Raw genomic sequence first — 17,708 nt, 5'->3', positions numbered from 1 at the left:
TTTTTTTTAAGTTAGTCATGTAAATCCATGGTTATTATTCTTTGTGCCCAACATTAAGAAATTGAGTTGGGGGCAAACTGTATGCAATATATGAATGAATAAATGGATATAAATGTGTGATTTTGGAAAGATTAATCACAGTAATACCACATGAATCTGATCACAACTTACCACCAGTCCCAGCACGAGGCTGCGCACTCTCTCCCCGATCTCAGGCGATATGTCGTTGCCAAACTGCTGCAGCGTGGTCAGGAAGCGCTTCAGTTTGCAGAGCTGCCGGGCGCCACAAGCTGGGGGGAGCTGCTGGTTGGACAGTGAAGCCGTCGAAGACATGGCCGGCCCATTACTGAAGCCGTTAGGAGTGGACGGAGCACCGTTCAGCGATGTAGGAGAGTGGCTGCTTCCATTCAGCACTGCAGATTAAAGACAGAAGGAAGAGAATACGTGAATTGGGTCAGTCGTTTTTGAGAGTCCTGGGGGCATCTGACAGATCTGGGGGCGTGATGAGGGCAGATGCACTTATATCCTGCTGATAGAGGAGTGTGTGGTTAAGATGAAATATTAGTAAAGCACACAAAAGACTTACCTTTGAAGCCTGTGGCATGAAATGCACATCATGACTTCAGTGGTTCTGCCAGTTGGATTGAGCGCTGTGTGTGAGTGTGTTTGTGTGTGTGTTTGCTGTAACCTCAGCTGTCTCACAAGTGGTACCATCTGACCCCCCATCCCCCTCCATCTCCCCCTGTATCAGTGTATTCCACTCTGCTCCTCACCCTCTCCCCCTCACTCACTAACTCACTCAATAGGACACAACTATAAGAGGAACTTGTTAAAGAGGTGCCAAAAATAGTGCTGTGGCCTGTGTTACTTTTATTCCAATAGCAGGTGTGTAGCTAAATCTGGCCCTACACATGTCCACCAGCTGAAAGTAGATTTGCAGCTTTAAGGTTTAGAATAGACTCGGCACTCAGATATATAATCACTCACATAGTCCTTGTATTGCCGGCACAAACAAACTCACAAATAGCTCAAACACACACACACACTCACGTGCAAATGCATGCTGAGTATATATTTCATTTATGTGAGAAAATATTTAGTGAAAACTGAAAACCCTTCTTAACCATCTTCGGTCTCGTCAGTGTGCCATATCTTTTTTTTGGACATTTTTGTGAACAAATTATGACAAAATGAAACTGACTTCTCTAATTTGAATCAAACTATATATAAATGTACCCATAAATGAATGATTCCATTTCATTATGGTAGCATATGAAAGCTCTTAAACTACATAAAAACTATAATTTTATAAGCGCTGAAGCGACATCATTTAAAAAAAGAAAAATGCATTTACAGGACTCAGCAGTGAGCTATTGTGGACTGCACCACTATATGTTGTAAACATACATGAAAACAAGACTACATACAGTTTACTTGCTGAATTATTCTAGTTATTATATATACTTCTTGTTGCTTTAATCTTTGGGTCGAGGGCCTGAACACATATGGACTTACCCATGTGATCCCAACAGGCAGCGCTTGTGTTCTGGTTTTAGAAGAGGGAGAGAGCTACACTGCTGGCTGCCCGCCACAACAGGTGAAACAACATGGCCTGTCATTGCTATATAGGGAAGAAAGTAGTCTATAAACCGCAACGCCACCATAGCCATCGCCGCCCAACCAGCTGGTAAACAACACGGACACACATGACCACACAATGCCACAGCCGCACTCGCACATGCGCTCAGAGACACTTGTCCCACTAGCAAGGGCATTCTACACACCAGAAGACACACACGGATAGATGCTTGTAGAGACACACACCTGACACACAAATGACTCCAACACTTGTTCAACAGGGAAGAAACACATATTTGTCATTTCTCTCCCTTTACACAAGCATATAAAGTGTCCATGATAGTTGATGTAAGAGAGACAAATGGCCGTGTGGTGCATTGTAGATTCCCTGCAGTTTCAAAAGTGTATTAAATTGTGTAATTTATTACAGACTGATGAGTGAATCCTTTTATTTTAGCGTTTAGCAGAGCTTAAAAACAGTGAAACATCGTCAGTAAAAAAGCATTCTTACAAGTTCACTTTCAAGGCAAATTAAGGACCATTTAAAAAGAGTTGGGTTGATAATTGATGTGAAAAAAGGGAGAGTGAGACTGGGAATGACAATGTGGAATCAAACCCTGGACATACAGTAGTGATCACTGATGTATCTGATATCCATATTAACCTCTGGGCCACTGGTTACCTCAATAGAGCACAGTTTTCATCGGGACACAACACTAAGATATGCATGTCATCTATGTTGAGAAGGAAGGTTTCAAAATCAGTGAAGAGTTAGCACCTCACATAAAATAGTAATGAAAGGGTCCTTACTTGATTTACTGGTAGCAGGGGTGAATGAAGCATTACGATTGGATGCCTGGCTAACAGCCGGGGGTGGAGGAGGCATGGTGGGTGGGGTGGACCTGGGTTGGGTTTTCACATCCGCAGGTGAATCTGGCATTGTTCCAACCTTCTGCACTCTGCTACCTGCCATTTGAAAGAAGGAGAAAAAAATAAGAGAATCATCAACATGGTGCTCCAGTATGAAAAAAAACCCTATTTACAAAGTGGAGACAGCTGGTTAAGGACCACTGACATTTTCACCTGGGACCCATCGATTGTTTCCTTAAACCAGAAGCCCCATGAAAACAGCCAAAACAAATCAATGCAGGGAGTGGAAATGAATCCAAACTTCCATTGTGTCTCTCTTGTTGGAGATTCATGGGCCTGGGAGACATACAGTAACACCTGCTCACTCGCTCAGCTGCTGCTCACTGAACCCCCCCTCTCTTTTCCCTCTCTCTCTCTTACACACATACACTCCATGTAGCTCTGACATCCCAATCAGTGCCCCTCCACTGTAACCTCCAACCCCCAGACACACACACACACATATATTCACATGCACACACTCTTCCCCGCCTGTCCCCTCTCGTCCCCTAGTTCAGACAGCCGGCTTGACAGTCAGTGACAAGTGCAGCTGGATCTGCTGCTGTCCGTCACTGTGGCCTGGCTTTCAGCAGAGTTCCGTCCTGCTACCAGAAGCTTCACTGTCCTCTGCCAGACACCCTGCCAGCACCAAACAAGGCAACCCGGGCTCTGTTGCGTGAAGGGAAAGGATGTTGGGACATGAGAAGAAAACATGACACGGATGTTCTGGGGCCACAAGTGTGTGAGGACTGTGGCCTCACACACGTGTGTTTGTGGCAGAGGGCCTCATCCAGTCCCTACATACAGTGTGTGTTTGTCATGCACACAACTGCATACACAAGTCCGAATACATAAGCAGTATGTCTGTTAATTTGTGATGTATATGTTGACTGTCTTTATGTCTATGTCCGAGTGTCGGTGCAGCTGCTGGAACCAGATCTTCCTGCAATGTAAATTGAGCTGGGAGGTGTTGCAGCCTGTGAGGAGGTCGCTTTAGAGTAGGTGTACATGTGTGTAACTGGAAGGGAACGCAATTAATGTGTGCATTGCAATAAAAAAATCAATATGCAGCTCGGTTTATATCTTAGACATTAATGTGTGTGTTTCTGCACTACAACACAACACCATTAAGTGTAGTAAACAAATGCATTTATAATCTAAGATCTTTTATGCACAAGCAAAGCAGATGTAAACAACATCATAGACTTTATGTGGCATTCATTGATCCCCGATAAATCTCTTCTCTCTGTTTTTCTTTTTCTGTTCTTTACCTGTCTCTCAATGTATTACAGAAAAATAACTTTAGTCTGATCTCTAAGGATCCCAAACAAAAGGCTTATTTCACATTTTATATTGTAATGTGCACAGGAGACGGCTTCTGCAATTAACACAGGGCAAAATGTAGAGCTGCAACTGGTTATTTGTATTATCGATTCATCTGCAGATTATTTACTTATTAAATAATTAACTGTAGTCTATGAAACGTCAAAAATGCCATCAAATATCTGGTTTTGTTTAAGTCCAAAAATAAAATAAATATAAACTTTAGAATCAAATAAAGAGCAAATCCTCTAATATGAGAGGCAGGACAAGAGAACAATTTACCTCTTTTGTATTATTTGTGCTGAAATATGGAAATAAAAAATGTGCAGAAAAGGGGTTATTATTAGGCAGATAACAACTTTTTATACTAATAATAAAAAACGAAATTCCAAACGCTCATGGCCTTTCAAACATCAGAACAACTTTAAATCTATTGTAGTCACAAACTAATAATATTAATAACTTCAAAATAAAGTTTTTCATTTATTTCACTCCTCGTGAGCTAACTATAAACCCAGTGTTTTCCTCCACAGGACTCCTGCCTCAGTTAGCCTCAGTCCTTGGTGTTAGCCTATTTCTGAGAGCTCATGTTAGATGCGTTCAACAGCTGGTGTCTGTATTTAAAGAGTGCCACTCTGGAGTGTGCTGCACGAGGGCCATTGACACAGTGATCCTCAAGAACACGAGGGGCACTCCGCTGTTTTGCCCATGCCAGACGCACTAAACATAAACACACAAGGTGGTAGATAGAGGCAGATGGGAAGCGCTGGTATAAATAGATGCAGCCATTTTCTTTTAAAGATCTCCTAAACACACAAGCAAGCTCTCTGTGCTGCCACATTGGTGGGCTGCTTCCTGTAAAGAGGCAGCCATATGTTTCAGTAAACTTCCTCTTTGATCAAATATACTGTGCCACTGTATGCAGAGTGTACTGCAGGACTGTGTTATAGAGAGTAGTTTATTTCCCATATACAGTAGACAAGTCTGAGGTTACACTCAAGTGAACAAAACTGGGCCCACGTGTGATCAAAAGATCAAGAAGGTGATGTGAAATGTTGTGTTTACAACACAGCTATTTTTGTCTCTTCTTTGAGAGGATAGGAGAGGAAGATAAGGGGCCGTGCTGTCTGTCTGCTCCCACCGTGGGATTATGGACAGCTGTTTAATCTGACCAGCTACAGGGACAGGGCACACACATACACACTATGCTCTGAATTTCACTTTAATACATCAGGAAGTCTGCTAGGTCTGCAACCCCGTCCGGTGCCATCTGTGCTCCCATTGTGCTTTGTGCTGAAGGACGAAACACTCACACCGAGAGAAGTAGGAATATAGAGAGATTGGTATATCAGGTAAAACAGACCTGTGGTTAAAGGTCCAGGTACAGTATGGAGCGTACGAATGCTCCTGTCTGCAAGCTGCTCTGTTTCACCCCACAGGTTTTTATCTGGCTCTCTGAGAGGAGCCACTTTGTGATCAATACAGCTGAGAATAGACCTGCTCGGGATACAGATACTTCCCAAACATTCACTATTGAGTATTAGCCTGAAAATAAAACAATACAATGCAGTCATTTTAACCTTCCTCTCTTCTGCTGCCTGTATCTTACTCTCTGAACAGCTGTATGTCTGCATATTTGACGTAATCAGGGCTAAAAGATTGCTCACCAAAGAAACAGTCTGCACTCTGAGTTCTAAACATGTTCTCTGTCTTCAACTCTCTCCTTGTGCCATGATGAAACAAGATGAAAAACAATTCCCTGAGACACACAAAACCACAGATCATGAACTGTACAACTGCAAACACACACACACACACGCAGTGGTTTGTCGAACTTTCTTTTGGGGTCTCGTTATAGATGTATGACATTTGCCTTCATTAAACCCATCAAAACAAACATACATACACAGATAAATAACATCATGTCATGACAAGCCAGATACAATTTGGTCTCCTTTCACATTGGCATCTGTCCTATTGTTGACTGAATGCCTATCTGTGTGCATGTGTGCCTGTGCTTCCTCTGGAAATACAGCTGCAACTTATTAGCTTTAGCTAACCACTGCACAACAGTCCCCTTAAATCCCCCGTATATTCAATCTCTTGTACTCCACAGAGAATCTCGTCAGTGACCACATAGCCCTAAAACTCTCCCTGTCTCTCGCTCCTTACATCCCTCCCTCATTCCCTCCCTCCCACTGTAATTCCCCATGTCTCTAGGAATGCTGTTGTTTTTAATTTCTCCCAGCTGCTCTGGCTGGCTGCCCGGCCGCCTGCCTTCCCACATCTGTTCCCTATCAGGCCGCTGAGGAGTCCACACAAACAGAGCCTGAGCCCCTGGCCCCCAGCCTCCCACCAGGCCTTCATATCAAAACATGGGGATTGTAGCCCTGGACCTAAGACTTGGGGATACTGCACCTTGAGCATCCTGCACTTTCACACTACTAGCCAAAATGTCATTAAAAAGAAAAAGACTGCTGACATCAGTAACACACATAAGTGCATACACCATCTTCCTCTAACCTAGAGCAATCTACAAAAACAGATTATTTTACGTCTGACACTTCTATAATCTGATATATGCCTTCCTTACAGTGTGAAGTCTGAACCTTACCACAGGTAACATGTGTTTGTGTGTGTGTGTGTGTGTGTGTGTGTGTGTGTGTGTGTGTGTGTGTGTGTGTGTGTGTGTGTGTGTGTGTGTGTGTGTGTGTGTGTGTGTGTGTGTGTGTGCAGACGGATCCCAGACTCTACTTCATCTTGAGCTGATTTAGAGTTCAGAGGCTTTAAAGCCCTCACTAATGACAGGGTGAGAGACAGGCCGGTACAATACATTTACACACAAGCACACACACACTCACATACACATACACGTACACAAATAGATACACAGATGTATGCACACATGCTCATAAGTTCACCAAATGCATATGCTCATGCTGCGGACACAAACACATATTTTCTCCCTATGTTACTTGAGAATCCCTGTGATAGTACATATGCAGTGCCGGCTGAGCAAACATGTTGAACAAAAAAACAAACTGCTGGTGGGGGGTGGAGGGTTCTCCTTAATAAGCACTGACAAAGCCCTCATGTCTTTGATCAGGTTACCATGAGCAAACCATTGACAAATCAACAGATTTAGGTCAAAAGTTTCAATATTTTCTTTAAACTGGGTAACCTGGCAAGAAAAACAAAGATAACTTGATGACAGGCAGGGAGTGGGGATGGATTAAAGGCAATGTATCCAGGGCTAGACGTGCTAAGGGTGGAGAGGAGTTGTACTTCTGTGTCTCTGAGCTGCAGGGATCCTGTCACACAGTGCTTATATCTGTGAAAGCTGTTATTGATGTAATTGTATTGAAGTTCTAGCGACCATCTGTTCTCCTTTGGGAGGGCCTGGCTCCTCTCGTCGGCAGTGAAGTGGTTATGTGCAGCATATCACTGCTGCCGACGTGCTTGCAGAGAAAAAACTTCCTTTTCAGATTTTCCCAACGGTTGCTAATAAAATCCAGATGCTAGACTGGAGTCGTTTCTGCCTGGCTCCCTCGCCGCTCCCTCTTCCTTCTATCCTCCCTCTCCCTCTCCATCTTCTAACCTTCTATATCTCTTAGTCCCCCCCCCCCCTCCTCCTCCCCTGTCCTTATACATTGCTAATCATTTATTTGCTCTTTTCATACCTTTCCCCTTTTCGCTCTATTCACCCTCCTCAATTCATCCATCCCTGCCTCGCTTTTTTCTCCAGCCGCAAACTCGGAGTAATTCCTAAATAAAGGAAAGTATTTGTGACATTCGGCCGAGGCGGCTGTGCCAAGAACAACTCCAGAGCTAGCCAGACACATCTGGAGTGTGTTAGGACTGTACTGGGCACTGGTACCAACATGGCTATCCCACCATGCATACACACATAGAATGTGGTCACAAATACCGGACCATAGGAGTCATACACAAACTAGACTGCATACATTTGAACAGTAACTAGCTTGTTGTTTCCTCTCACATTGCCAACTGTAATTCTGGTTGCTCGCCAGACAACCCAACAGCTGTATGCATGAGTTCTCTGTTGTACTTGTTAGTGTTGTTTACTCTTCCTCAGCAGCAATAATAGAATATGCATTTTGTGTCCATAATTGTGCAAGTACATGACTGCTTTTGTCTTCTGTGTATATTCTTGTGCAAGTTTAATGTGCTTGTATATGTTTGTGTGTGTGATTGTGTGTGTGTGGCTCCAGGGTCTCTGTGTGAGTGGAGTTGAACACCTGAACATCAATAACTGTCATGTGCGCCACCTGGGACCCCACAGCCAGCTTGCACCATGGGCACACAGCCATCACCAGCACAGCTGCCACAGTGCATGAGAGATATGGGGGAGGAAGTTGGAGACAAGAAAGAGACACACACACACAGCTATATGAGGAAGTGAATGTGCGTTCACATCTGGGAATGGGTCAGAGAAACAGAAAGGCAGACAGGCTTGAGCAGAGAGAGTTAACACGTAGCCTCTGCTCTGCATGATAACTCTCCTTTGTTTCCTCTCATCCACATCTTCCTTCCCTCGTCCTGTCAGCCATGCGCCCAATTTAGCCAGCTGAGAGCTCAGCCTCAGGCGGTCAGATCCCATTTTCTGTCGTCATTCCTCTTTCAGATGAATTTAGCTAGTAGGCTAGTAGACATAATTTATCTTAATATCCAGTACACTGTCGATACACTGGTATGAAATAGAGTTCTGCAATAGCCTTAAACGTTGCCTTTGAGTTTAGGACATACACGTACTAAATTGCCTTTGACCTGAAACTTTTTGTTTTGTTTTATTTAATCTGTTTCTAACTATTATCTCAACATGTAATGCAACACATTGGCTAAACTTAGCCTTTTTCCTTCCTCTTACTGAGAATTGAAAAACTACTGCACAGTGGAATGAATGTAAACAGATGATGTGCACACCAAGAGAGAGAAAGAGAGGAAGATTACATTCTTAATGAAGTACATTTGAAAACAACAATGAACACAAAAAGTAATAAGAATAACAAAGAAAACTGGTTTTAAAATGGCCTCCGTCATCCCCTGTCAGAGGATGTTTACAATGAGTGCACTTACATAAATAAGCTCCCAGATCCAAACACCTGCAGCCTCACCCAGCACCAATTAGCTCATCAGGCTTTTAATTACTCTGTTAATTGCATACAGGCAGCATGAAGGGCAGCCTGGGAATAGGGCAAGGGGGGCCTCCTGAGGACCCGACCTGACAAGCCTGACAAACAAAGAGAAGCTTTTCCACCAACAGCAGCCATAACAGAGCAACTCTGGAGGCTGGGAGGAGAAACAAAACAGGAGACAATCGCTCCAAGTTCCTCATCAGCAGCACTGTAGCACCAAGTGATAACAAGTGCCGTTTTGATCACTTTGGCAAGGAGTCTGAGTCATGAGACAGACTGGGGAAATCAGAGACAGCTGTAGAAAAAGATGAGGGAAGTAAAGGAGCAGTGCCATGTAAAGAAAGTAGTGTATACATCTGTTAGCGGCAACACTACATCTGGATTAGTTCATATTGGTCACGGGGGGGGGGCGGTGTGTGTTGGGGTTGGAGGGGCGTTTAAGAGGAGCAAGCGTGGGAACGTCCGATGTTAAGTTTAGGGCATGTGGGCTTATTGTATTTGTGGGAGAGTTAGGCTGGAGTCTCCACAGAGTGACCTGTCTGTCATAGAGCACTGCAATAACACAAACATCCTCTCAACTGTGCGTAATCGGGACACACACACACACACACACACACACAGACACACACACACACACACACACACACACACACACACACACACACACACGCATCTGACAAGAAATAACGTATTATTTTTTAAACCAGTATTTTCTTTTAAGCTCATGTTATTTAGCGTTTATGCCTCATCCTTAGCTAATGTCTTTATTGATCTGTTAGTGTATCAGTCTGGCTGCCTGTCTGTCTCCCCCTCACAGCAGATGTCCCTCAGTTTCTTCCAGGAGCCGTGTTTGAGGAGGTGTATCCAGGAAACAGTGGCCGGCGCTCACTTCCTGTGTGACAGGTGTGCGATGGAGGCCTGACAGCTGCTGTCCTGCTCTCTCTTTCCCTCTCTGTCCTCTCTCCTGTTTCTCCCTCTTTCCAGCCAGCTGCAGCAGAGAGCAGCTCTGTTTGTTCTTACGTCACTGCTACTGCCTGCTGATTTATGGAGAACAAAATACTTAGATTTGACCCTGGCAACACACACACATACACACCAAGGCAAATGCAGCATCTCCGTCCTTCCTCCTCATAAACCACATCTTTACGTGTGAATGTGTGTGTATGTGTGTGTGTTAAAACTGAATGTGAGAATTGTGGCTGCCGATTTCTCTCCACGGCTCCCGCTCTTATTCTTTGTGCACCGTTAAAAACCTGACACTGAGCTGTCACTTAGAGTTAAGATAGGAAAACAAACAGCAGATTAGTCATTCTCCTGCTTGATGTCATGTATTTCATTTCATTCAGTGTTAAATGTCTGCTCTGTCAATATGGAGCTGTCAGCACTGACAAAACTGTCTGTAGCCTGAACTACTCTCCAGCCTGCCAGCGCTCTCATACCTCTTCATTTGGCCTGCAGCCACAGTAACAATAGCTGCTGACATTAGCCAGGCATGGTTAGGGTGTGCTGTATCATCCTACAGGACCCCATAGGTTTCACACACACACACACACACACACACACCAGTGGGAAACAGAATGGGGCGGAGGAGGGAGGGTACTATGTGACAGGTTCGAGAGAAGCTTTGACAGTTTCTCCATTTAGCCTACAGCCAGCTCATGCTGGAAGCTGCCGAAATAAATACCAGCTACTCCTCTGGGACACCAGCCGACTACGGGACGCCACCACCATAACAGAGTGAGCGGACGGAATAAGATGTGGTGCCAATAACATGCTGATCATGTTAGTTAATTGGAGATTACAGTGACCAACTGTCAAGTCATGGTCAAAGTAAGTAGCCAGCAAACAGTGCCACTATAACGGAACGGTTATTTGTGGGACTATAAGAACTTTGAGAAATGATATGAGAATATGGCATTAACATTTTAATTAAATGTTAAGGTTTCGTTTTTATTAAAAAAACACAAGTTAGGAGATTAATTAAATGTGATTATTGGCCATTCCTTTGATACTCGTTGATCTTTTGCATTTTGTTTTGCAATTGTGATATACACTTAGTTTGTCAAATCATTAGACAGGGCAATAAGGATGTCTATTCTAACTTTACTTCTACCCCTTTCCCTCCCCCTGATATGTTAAAGGTTGCACTGTATTTTATAAATTGACACAAGGTTGTGAATGACACAGGGTTTTCACAAGGTGATCCTGTTAAATGTAAGTCTATGTTCTCAAACATAATTGCAACACACCTGTTCATCTGAAAGTCTATATGTGGAGACCTTCCCTTAAATGATATATAACAGAGGTCAGGGCTTTAATGGGAGGGTTTTCCTCAGAGGTAGCACTTGAAAGACGGAGAGGAAAGCATCAAACACAACCCTACAACCTGCTGAGACTCCTAATGACTTCAAATGCCAGGCGATAACTCGCTCCTCAAAGTGACCATCGCTCTTTGACACATCAAGCAAATCTCTGACCCTCCTCTTTCTGCACTATAAAGCTTCAATGTGTATTTCCTAGATACATTTACAAAGCCATTACTTTTGTCCGGGGTTGAATGGTCTCTGTGTGTGTGTGTGTGTGTGTGTGTGTGTGGGTGTGTGTGTGTGTGTGTGTGTGTGTGTGTGTGTGTGTTGTGTGTGTGTGTGTGTGTGTGTGTGTGTGTGTGTGTGTGTCTGTGTCTGTGTGTCTGTGTGTCTGTGTGTCTGTGTGTGTGTGTGTGCAGAGTGAGACATGGAGGCAGAGGAAGGAAGGCTGGAGCCGAGATTAAGGTCTGCACAACTGGTAACACAACGGCACTCAGTAGCTCAGCCTCCCATTTGAAGAGAGACGGAACCATCTGTGTGGCACAGGATCTGTTTCCCGGAGATAACGGCTTTTTTAATTTCACAAATACTGTACACCGAGGGAGAAAAAGAGAGGAAAGCGAATGAGAGAGACGTGCCTTCCTTCCCAATCTGTGCCTGCATGCTCCTTTACAACACACACTTTCCCAGACATCCAGAGAAGACTGCTTTGGAGTGGAGGCCTTAATACATCCGTCTGTGTTCCTTTGTGCTTGCTTACTTCCCGCCTGTGATAAAGGCCTCGCGGTGTAGGCAAGAGGGAAATGATATCAGGTAACGGTGATAATATGAACCTTTTTCTCTGCTGACCTGTCCATTTGGATGATTAAAACGTAGCTCAGCGCTACTGTAGATTAGCCCAGCTGCTTCCTGTGTCTGACTCTGATCTGAACACACTTCCTACCATGAAGCAGAGGGGGGTGAAAGGTGCCGCTGGGAGAATAGGACAAGGAAAGAAAAAGGTCAAAAGGAGGTCAGAGGTCAGTGGGCAAGCGAGGAAGTAAAAGGTGAGTAGGAAGAGCAGGAGGTGAAATAGGCACAAGACAAGGAAGGGAGGAGGAGGAAACAGCTTGCAGCATTTTGTCTATACGTACTTAATTCATCATCAATGTTGGGACATTTGTTTCCTATTCCATTCATGATCAAGCGTTTCTGTGCACTAGAAATATGCCTGCCTTTTGAAATGCATCATTGAGAGTGCAATTTGTCAGTGCTGTATGTGCTGAAGTAATTTTTGTAAAAAGAAGTGTCAATTCAACAAATCATTTCAAGGAATTCTCAGCAGTAAATGGTGAGTCTTGAATGTTAAATATTATAAAGTAGTGAGGAGCATGTCACCTGCTCTGCATGCATGAAAATATGAAGAAAAGATGCCTGTGGATGCAAAACAGTGTTATGACAAAAGCTGGGAAACAGAGTTCTTTAAGCATAATAGATTTTTCTACAAGCTGTGAAGAAGGGTCAGGGTTGATGGTGTCCTTTTGCACGTTATATCTTATTCTTGGAAATCCGAGTGGATATGTGCACATGTCGGGAAGCAAACAGGGAAATGGGAGAAAAAGAGTAATTTTTCACACACGCATTTGGGGGTTTTACTTGGCCTCCACCCTCGACTCTGCTCCCACGCTGTGGCGTCAGCAGGCCAGCCATGCAGCGAGTGTGTTTCTCATTCCATCAGATGTTGGGAAGCTGTTCGCTTATCCGCTCTAGTCTCTGACATTCTCCATCTCCCCAGAGAGGCTGGGCAGCCTTGTCACAGTAATGTCAAACACATGTGGAACAGACCAGGACAGAGCAGACCAATTCTCACACACACACACACACACACACACACACACACACACACACACACACACACACACACACACACACACACACACACACAGGAGGAGGCCAGAACCACAGTGGTCTTTCCCACTGTGTATTAGAATAAACAACAGTGAAACCATAGAGATTCAGCGCCGAGATATTTCATTACTCCTTGCTCCCATTATTACAAAAACACACACATTTACTTCTATTTACTTCGTCCCTTTATCTGTGCAGTAAGTACACTTTCATTCTGCTGTGAGCATCAGTGCTGAAAATATAACAAAGTAAAGCAACTCTGTATAACATGTGACTGTCTCCTCAATCCCTATAACATTTTTTTGCTTTGATCATGAACACAAAAGCTCAATATAACCTCACTTTCTTCTTACTGTAGCTTATTGTTCACTGAAACACAAGTTACAAATTAAAAGACAATTTAAAGTGAATAAACACAAACAACTCTTCAAAATGATACCTGAAACATAGTAACATAATGGAGGAAGGCACAACTACAAACTGTTTGGGGCGAGAGGCTCAACCCTTAATATGATTCATACACACAAACAAATATAAATAGACTCCTTACACACGGTGTAACTTTGCATCACTGCCAGAACTTATAAACAACCTGCTGTAAAAATAATACGCTGTAAGAGATAGTAGACGAAGAAAAACAACTTTTTCTGTCTCACATTATAGTGTATTTGTGAGACAGTTTGAATAACAAACGCTTCTATGATTTTTTTTCTCTTCTATGTATATTTGAATATCTTAAACTTCAACTCATAGATGTACAACAAGAGGGGTTACAAGAAGACACGGCTCATTTTCAGAAGGGTCAAATGACAACAGGCACAACACTGTATGTGGTTGTTGACTTTCAGGGAAAATACACAGACACTTAAACACATACTGTACACACACAGGCCAGATGTCTTTGGCTTGTGTCAACCGCTTGGCTTGTCTTGTTTGTGATGGCCCAGGTGTGTGTGCGGTGCTGACCACCTGACCGCCTCGCTGTGTGTTCACAGCTCCCGCCCACCTGAGGCCATCTGCTCCACTCATTAATTAGGAGACAGCCAGTTTCACCTGCACTGCCCGCATTTAGATCACGATAATTACCACATACACACCAAGCACACTCAACAAGCCCACACAATAATACAGTAAACACATAAGATCCTGCAGCATCAAGACCCTGAAAGAGCTGTGTCACCTGCTCCATGAGACACTGAGATGATGATAACTTTCAACATCTGCTGATAAACATTGTCACACGCAAGGGTATATAAAACAATGTGCCTTTGATACCTTGATGGTGAAACATTAGTCATGGTGTGCCTGAAACAGCAGCAATGATTCAGAATAATAAAACAAGAATGCAGGAACCAGTTGAGCAAATGTGTTTCTTGTATTTGTCAGTGAATAGCAGATACTAGGCTGACTCTCTGCCGGCCTGTGGCTTTGCCTGCTGCTGTTTCTCCAGAATAGGTTCTTTCTTTTCAAGTCCTTTGGTATGTTTCCTTCTGCATTTAAAACAGAAGACATCCCGTCCATGCACCTGTGGTGGATGGGAACTGAATAAATAAACTCTTCAGGCTGGGGTCATGATGAATGGCCTGCCTTTTAAGAGGGCTATTTAATGATGAAGTGGGGACATCTGCCTTAGCAGGCGACTGGCCGGGCCCAGCTGACTGATGGGGCGGCCAGCGTTGGAAGGAGCGAGGCTGAGGCGCTCACTTGGTGGTGATGGAGGTATAATGTGCGGTGAGGCAGGGTGTCTGCACTGCGGTTTCACCCCTGCAACCTCCCATCCATTGTTCGAGACTATTATCAACTGTTCAATTATTCAGAAGATATTTACCAGGGCCAATTATACAGGGCTGTGTCCTGCAGAGAAAATGGCTTGAGTGTTTTACTGTTGCACTCACAAGCAGAAGAGTGCGCTGCTGAGGCTGTTCAACTGGGGGTAGAAACCTTGGGATGGACTTGTTTCTTCTCTGGGAGTGTCCGCACCGTTACAAATGGTTGCTATAAATTCTCTACCGATTTAAGCTTTTTAAATCCCTTTGCAGTTGTGTTTATTTCCTTTGGTTGCCAAAGTATTTTCTGTTAAACACTTCCTCGACCTCCTTCTTTAGTGTTTCCACATGCTGGTATACAAACACCCTGCAATCACCAGAAATGGTTGGATTTCACTTTACAGTAAGATTTTTTTCGGGGGTACCATGGAGTTCAGTTTCAGGCTAAATGTCTGAATGCATCCCATCACACCCATCACCTCCATCCACTCCCAGGTGAACACAACACAGGTATAGAGAGCAAATATTTTGTGTCATCATTTTGTCCCAACATCTCTTTGATGTGCAGCACAAACTGATGGAGCAAACAACTTGTGAACCTCTCTGTGTCTTCACCTCTCAGCACATTGTGTCCACTGCTAAAGTGACAAAAACAGTAAATGCATATACTGTTATTAATAAAAATTATATAATTAATATTAGACTCACTTTTGATACTCAATTGTCGACGTCCCTATTTCTACGTCGGTTATAAGCAACATTACTCATAGAGGACTCAATGTTTTTCTTTATAGCAAATACACAGACAACTTCATATTATGTAAAAGGTTTAAATTAAAGTGGATTGAATACAAACAATACATAAATATAAGCTTAATAAAAAAAGGTATTTTAAAGAACATAGAGCAGGTAAATGATCAGTGGCCTGGTTTGTGTTCACCTTGACATTAACACGTCTCTCTAACAGAACTGAAAACACAGTGTTGACCAGAATGTGAGACTTTACATTTGAGATATTTCCATATTTTTTTAACCATTTTAATATGAAACATTTCTTCCATTATAACATTATGTTCTGATCATTTGGGCCTTACGAAATAAATTATTGCAAGCCTTCAGTGAATTTAAACCCATTCACACCAACAACAAGATACATGTGTTTCCATGATTTGCTTGAATACAGTATAGTTAGCAGGTTGTACTTACTTTGTGAAGGTCGGGGTCAAGCTGAGGTAACCGTAGTGGTGATAATCCACACCAAGAAGTTTCTAAAACAGTTTTTTTATCGTCTCACTCCTCATTATTTGGGAAAAAGATAAAGCCTTTGCTAGATAGTGCGGGAAACCATTCAGGTTTTATTCCTTTTTTTTGTTGCTTTGTTTCTTAAATAGTGAGAGGAAGCAGAAGCCAGTCTAACAAAAAAAATGGTGTTTGACTTTCCTTTGGGGGTTCAAAAGAGATATAATAAATAATGAGGTATTTCTCTTTGCAGATATCGAAAAAGGAAGGAATAAAAATCAAAGCAAGGGTTTTTGGATCCTCAATGATGTCTTTGGTTTTGCAGTTTGTGTTTTTTTGAATTTTTGTTTTTTAAAGCAAGACGGTGTTGACGGTGATGAGAAAATCACAACTTGTCCAAGTCATGTAAATCCGCTCTTTTGCTCATTTTAAACCATCCCAGATAAAAGCAACACAATATCAAATACTGCTTGAACTGCAAAAAAAATATTTCTGGTCTTTTTTTAGGCAGACACAATTATTAACCGGTCGCTACTTTGTCCACAAATCCTAAAGTCTTCCATGTGAAAACGCAAATGATAAAGATGCGGGTCCTCTTGTCTGCAGGGTGCGTCTATCATGCCTCCTGTGACAACTTTAAAACCCCTCTTCTTTAGTTCACAGTCCAGACGCAGTCCGTGGTGTCAGGAACAACTTCTTATACATCCGGGGAGATCATTTCTGCTCCTTTTCTGTTGCAAAAACACCGTTTCTACAGGCTGCTCTACTACCACGTTTTCTGTGTACGGTCCTTCCCCGCCGCCGACACGCCGATCCTCCGCCGACCTGTCTTCAGATGGTGCTGTAAAGAGATCCACTTCTCCCGCAGGAAATCACGGTCAGCTCGGGATATTAACACGTTTTCTTTCGCAGCAGTCAATTCACGATTTGAGGTTTTAACACTTGTTTTGTCTTTACTGATGAACGGAGCTGAAGAGCTGACCTGTCCGCCCTTCACCGGCGGCTCTCTCCTCCTCCTCCTCTCTCTGCCTCGCTGTAGCCTTTCTGTCTGCGTTTAAACACCATCTGGAGCCGCTACCCTCTCTCTCTCTCTCTCTTCTCTCATCTCTCTCTCTCATCTCTTCTCTCTCTCTCTCCTCTCTCTCTCTCCTCTCTTCGCTACTCTCTCGTGCTTCCCTCCTCTGATCTTCTCTCCCGTCTCCTCTACTCTCTCCTCTCTCCTCTCTCATCTCTGCTCTCTCCTCTTCTACACCTCCCCAATCCCTCTCCTCTCCTCGGGTACCTTCAGAGGCGCAAGCTGGCAGCTATGTACAGGAATCCTTTCTAAATTGAAGAATATCCAAATTGTAGTCCATATTGGGTACAAAATGATGCAATTTGAGGCTAAACACGTTGCACTCTATTACAAATCTACATGGAAGCCAATGGAACTTAACCAACAATAGTAATGTGTTACACATATAACTACTTTTGCAATCAAATGCATCTTTAAATATGCACTAGGAGTTGTGTTAATGTATGGCTTGCACAGTGCAGGCAAATCA

General features: G+C 43.3%; 1 protein-coding gene across 10 annotated transcripts in view; it reads right to left on the bottom strand.

The window, feature by feature from the left end:
• cbfa2t3 (CBFA2/RUNX1 partner transcriptional co-repressor 3) overlaps positions 1-17,708 on the bottom strand; it is a 38,499-nt gene that overhangs the window by 12,798 nt on the left and 7,993 nt on the right. For 9 of the 10 annotated variants that reach the window (XM_034116818.1, XM_034116820.1, XM_034116824.1 and 6 more), the window contains exons 2-3: positions 2,389-2,544; positions 172-413 (exon numbers count right to left, since the gene is read on the bottom strand). In XM_034116818.1, the coding sequence (XP_033972709.1) occupies positions 172-413; positions 2,389-2,544 (398 nt within the window). Of the gene's footprint in view, positions 1-171; positions 414-2,388; positions 2,545-16,131; positions 17,207-17,708 lie in introns of those variants that run through there. The other variant, XM_034116825.1, reaches the window with a different exon arrangement.

Source organism: Trematomus bernacchii, unplaced genomic scaffold, assembly GCF_902827165.1.
Source record: "Trematomus bernacchii unplaced genomic scaffold, fTreBer1.1, whole genome shotgun sequence".
Taxonomy (NCBI): Eukaryota; Metazoa; Chordata; class Actinopteri; order Perciformes; family Nototheniidae; genus Trematomus; species Trematomus bernacchii.
This window is presented reverse-complemented; position numbering and strand designations above follow the sequence as displayed.